Source organism: Atta cephalotes (genome assembly GCF_000143395.1).
Source record: "Atta cephalotes unplaced genomic scaffold scaffold00016, whole genome shotgun sequence".
Taxonomy (NCBI): Eukaryota; Metazoa; Arthropoda; class Insecta; order Hymenoptera; family Formicidae; genus Atta; species Atta cephalotes.
Genome location: NW_012130080.1, coordinates 2,584,981 through 2,590,679, shown reverse-complemented (window position 1 = coordinate 2,590,679; position 5,699 = coordinate 2,584,981). Strand labels below are relative to the sequence as shown.

Sequence of the window (5,699 nt, the reverse complement as noted above, 5' to 3'; positions counted from 1 at the left end):
GTTATGTGTGTGTGTGTGTGTGTGTGTGTGTGTGTGTGTGTGTGTGTGTGTGTGTGTGCGTGCGTGCGTGCGTGTAAAAGAATTATCATTTTTAAAAGAATTGAGATTTTCTGTTAAAAAGATTCCGTTCCTTTTAACTTTTCGAGCCGATTATATAAATTTTCTTATTTGTATACATGAAAGATGACGTAAAATTGATATTTCAATACATTTTATTTTATATTCACATATCCTGACAGTTGTATATTATATGTTTTAAAATAACTTTTTAAATATTATTCCCACATTATTCGATGATTAGCGAGATCGAGTGGAGGTAAAAACCGCACTTCATTTCGAAATTACATGTATAGTGTAAGAGGATCTAAAATTCTGAGATTTGTAATTTATATTGATTATATTTATGTCAATAGCATATTAAAATATGTCACTATTATTGTACTTTACATTAATAATTATAAAAAATAATTATTGTAAAAATATATGTTGTCATTAAGAAGATTTTATCAAATGCTATATTTCTATTTCTACATAACATCGCATAATATAAAATAATGTTATGTTAAAAGAGAATCGTATACATTTATGATTGGCAAAGAATATATAAAAATTTTTCGGAAGCTCACTTTTTCTTAACGAAAAAAATGTCAAGATGATTGCATAATACATATAATATTATTATTACAATATACTCTCTAAATCTGAATCAGTGGATAATGATATTAACCAAGAATGACACTGAACAATTATAGACTATTTATTGATTCAAATTTAGAGTGTATTATTGTACAATACATATATTAATAATATTAATAATATAATATTTATAATATTATAATATATATATTGTATGTATTAAATTAAAATATATACGATATACATATTGTGATATTAACATAACTGCATAATATTAATTTCAAAGAATTAAATTAATTAATTAATAATTCTCTTAATTAATTTATAAATCATTCTACAACGATTTTTTGTAAATTATAGTAAAGTAAAATCAAACAAAAAAAAAACAAGAAATCTATTCGCTCGTCAATTAGAAAACTTCAAGTTAAAAATTAAAAATTAAAAATTAAAAATTAATTTGAGTTGGTCTTTAATAAAAAACTTAATTCGCGAAATTGCTATAATTAAATTGCAGAATGGCAAACTTTTGAAATTTTGAAACAAATATTATGATCTTCCAATGTTTTCGCTAAGAAAAAATTTTCATTGTATTTATCAGTGTGTAAAACGATGTCAATAAAATAATCTTCCATTTTTTTCTGCCAATTGCGCATTTCTGCCAATCTCACGTATGAATGTTCTTTTTATACAATTACTTCAGAACTACTTTTAGAGCCGATTATTGTATTAGATAAGTAGCAAGATTATTCAATTACATGAGCGGATCTGATAATTTACACGTAAAATTTATCGAAAGATGAAATAATCGGTCCTTAGATCTTATAACTCAGACATAATTTGAGCATAATATAATTAAATCATTATAATTATAATTCAATAATATAGTTAAATAACTATGTAAATATATGCAAACGTTTGTCTTGCTGATTAATTGAGAACTTGAAAATTTTTCAATTGCCCGTAAACATCGCCGTTAAAAATGCTGAGTTCGCGTTTAACTTTGGCACCTCTGGCGTGTGTTTCGGTAGCATTAGAAGCGCATTACTGAATTGATATTTCATCATGTGCTGATGTTCAGTATTTATGCAGTGAGCACTTGGATGTATATCCACTTCCTTCTCCGACCACTGTAAGGATGTCCACGAAAGTTTTGGACGTAGGTGCAGATCGTGAGATGTTTTTATCTGTAATGTTATAATGATTAATGTTATAATGATTAATATACCAATACGCATATGTATATCTTCATGAAGGATGCCAGAAGGTGAGTCTTACGCGAGTCTGTATCTTCAAGAGATTATCATTTGAATTGCAGCGTAGTATGTTTAATAATGGCAGAAGCAATACATGCGTGACAATGGGTACGGTCGCTGGGTTTGCCGACATACACAGAAAGAACTTCCTCTTCTCGTTGAACGTACACGTTGCAAACGTTGTCGATTTCCCCGGTTTTATGTTCACGCCACCTGAGTCAGAAAAAGAAATGCATAAAGATGTGTCACTCCTCAACGTATTACACTGATGATTACAAGAAGAAAAATATACCGAAATGTATATCAGCGTTGAAAAATATGTTTAAGGTGCGCTTCAATATATCTTTGTCGTTCGCATAGCCTATTATCACGAGTAAATCAACTTTGTCCAAAGCGTCCTTGATTCTATATTGCATAATATTCGGCCTGCGAGAATATGATCATCAAATTAGGAGCGACGATGACATTACTTATTTATCAAATCAAGCCTTACCGTGATTAGAGGAATTGTAATAAATTTTTGTTGCACTTACTCATAAGCCGAAATTCCAAAGTCCACAGAATTATAACCGTTCTTCTTCAATAACGAGGACAGAATTATCTTATTGCAGTCGTAGATGCGTTCTATTGAAGGGTTTCTATTTCCAGGGTTTAATATATCATAACCGAGAAATAACAGACCTACAGATGGAAGTTTAAAGACTGTAATTGAATCGATGCCACATAATGTCAAAATGCCCAGATCCGCTGTTTTAACACGAGTGTGTGAGTATTTAACAATCTCATTGGATTGTATTTCGCAGCCAGCATTTCTTTAAAAGCAAAGAAATTATTTTGTAATAATAGAATAAAACGTTTTTTAAAAAACATATTAAACGATATCGGAATATCTTCGTATACCTAATATTTTCACCCTCTTTTGGAACGACTAAAACCTCAATTTCGTATTCCAAGTTGTCGATATTAAAATAATCATCATTATCGTGTTCATCTAATACCTTTGTATTCACAGACTTTACAACCGCCGTTGCTCCTAATTACGAATAAAAACAATTAATTCACCATAGGTACATAAATGTAATATCCAATTATAATTGATTTTACCATCGGGTATAGGATCTCCACTTCTTATTCGCATGCAAGTGCCAGGTAAGATAAAAATCTGTTTAATTAACTAGAAAAGAAGCAGTGTTTTGTGAAGATTTGACTTCGATAATTAAATTGAGATCAACTTATTCTGATTTAATCAACAAAATTGTTTTCTGCAAAATTTGTGACCAATTCGTCAACCGTGATTTTTAATATTCCCTTCCACGTCTTATATCTATTTCTACCAATGTAGATTAATTTTAATCTCTTAATTTAATATTTATCTTTTTTTAGTTCTTAGAACTAATAAAAGATAAAAAGTAAGTTAAATTAAAATTAAATTAATCTACATTGATAGAAACGAGTATTAGAGATAATGTGGGAAACATAATAATACCGCAAAATCATGCGAGCCTATTACTTTTATTTGTTAATAAGAGTTTATTTTTACCGTGAGATTTGCTTTCAATACTTTTCTGACACCTTGCCCATCACTGGCCAACACCGCGTATCCATGTTTAGTGGAAATAGAACAAGACGGTATATTTACAGAAGAGTATACGTCGTCGGCTATTATTCTACCATAGGCATCATTCGTCTGTACGGTTTCTACACATCTTTTATAATATTTGTCTGCTATTTCTTCCATTATATTTGTTGCCTCTTCCAGTGATACCATTTTGCTTTCCTTTTGTTTCTTATAAAAGTCATCCATTGTCAATAAGGTTTTCTGTAAAGAGAGTTGATTACAATTCGCATGTATGCACTCTGATGGAAATTTGTTTCGAGTGAGAAAGATATTTTATCGTACCGATTGTTCGTCGAAGGAAAGCTCCAAAGGCATCTTATCAAAATTATGTATGTTATCATTAGTCTTAGATGGTCCAGCAGAATAAAATGAATCATCAAAATCATTATTATTCTCAAATTCCTCAGCAGAATTATCATCATCATTGTTATTATTAAATGGTTCAATACAACTCTCTTCCTTCTTTATATCAAAAATCTGTTCATCTGACTTGCTAATTAAGCATAATATATCCAGTATCGTGTTTCCAAATGCTTCCAAACTTTCCTGCGCATTTATATAAGGACCACACATATTAATAATAAGACTCTTATTTAGTATTCCACATATCGGCCTGAAAATATATTAGAACTGTAAAAGCTGTAATCTCGAAAATTGCAGTATAAATAAAAACAAAATTTTACCGCTTAATGAAACATTCTAGTCCCTCTGTTAAGCTTGATATCAACATGTTTATGTCAATACGAACATTGTTACTGATAACTTCTTTAATTGCATCATGTACAACAGCATTCAAGGTATTGCCAACTAATAAGATGGTACTGCCACTGTACTGAGTGCTCAGAAAAGTTAAATCTATCTGTATAAAACATAAATTAAACAAATATATGTAAACATGTATGCCTATGTATGAGAAAGTATTTAAAAAGTTATTTGTAGAAATTACCTTTATTTTTTTTTTATCACATTTCACAAGTTGTATGACATTTACGTTTCCTGCAAAATTCTTTGTAATACAATTTAATATTATAGAGGTTTGATATACTCCTTCTGTAACTTGTTCATTTGATGGTTGATCATCACTAGAGTCCCGTACTACATAAATATAATCAGAATAAAATTATTAGAATATATTCTTTTAAAAAGTATACAATTCAAATTAATATTACACAAAATTAATATTACTAATAATCAAAGATACGCGTACGTAAAACAATGTGTGTGTGTGTGTGTGTGTGTGTGTGTGTGTGTGTGTGTGTGTGTGTGTGTAAAATTATTTTTAATCTTTAAATATATTGATTTTATGCCTGATTTTAAGGAAATCGTAACTATATATATTATAGCTATAAAATATTTTATTTTAGATTTTATTAATATCTATTCTTAAAAATTATATGACATCTTATAAATATACATACCAGCTAAAATGGCGAAGTTTAGAGACATTTTGATTACTTTAGTTCTTCGTTAAATTCGTGATTGTGAACTTTTATCGTTCTCTCCTCATTTGTCTCAACCACCTCGGTCGTTAGCTCACTTTACTCTGTCTAATCGAATTTCAAAACCCGTACGAAAATATTTATATTTCTTTCTCTTTTCAAAATATGTAAACAGGATGCTGTAACCTGTGTTGATTTCGTTTCGAACACATATCACGCGGCAAATCTAATTTATGACTTTGACAGATAACTCTGTTAAAATCAGATTTATGAAATATTATGTCATTAAAAAAAAAACAACAACAACAAGATTTACCACAATATAAATTGTAAAGTAATTAAATTATATTGACAGAATTGTAAAAAAAATCGAACAAAATCTGCTAACGATAGATAATCGAAATTTACTTTTTATAATCATTTAAATTATTTCTATTATTTATTATAATCTAACCATAAACTAAAATAATTAAATACATGAATAAATAAATAAAATAAATAAATAAAATGAAATTTTTTAAAATTTAATAAGAATAAATAATAAAAGTTTTTTAAATTTAATAATTATTTATCGAAATTTATGTGTTATACATGATTATATGCATACATAATTACATATGATATATAAATTTTTATACTTGTGCATATGTATGCATATGTATGTGCATATGAATTTAAATTTTATGAAATTTCTTTTTGATATATATATATATATATATATATATATATATATATATATATATATATATAATA

At 28.0% G+C, this 5,699-nt stretch overlaps 1 protein-coding gene across 1 annotated transcript; it reads right to left on the bottom strand.

Moving 5' to 3' along the window:
- Window positions 1-1,586: 1,586 nt before the first annotated feature.
- LOC105618243 (gephyrin-like) lies at window positions 1,587-4,080 on the bottom strand. The gene is made up of 8 exons (XM_012199784.1): window positions 3,790-4,080; window positions 3,430-3,708; window positions 2,994-3,063; window positions 2,790-2,922; window positions 2,423-2,701; window positions 2,182-2,315; window positions 1,912-2,102; window positions 1,587-1,820 (listed from the first exon to the last, which is right to left on the bottom strand). The coding sequence occupies exons 1-8, from the start codon at window positions 4,078-4,080 to the stop codon at window positions 1,587-1,589; spliced, it is 1,611 nt and encodes a 536-aa protein (XP_012055174.1).
- Window positions 4,081-5,699: the final 1,619 nt, after the last annotated feature.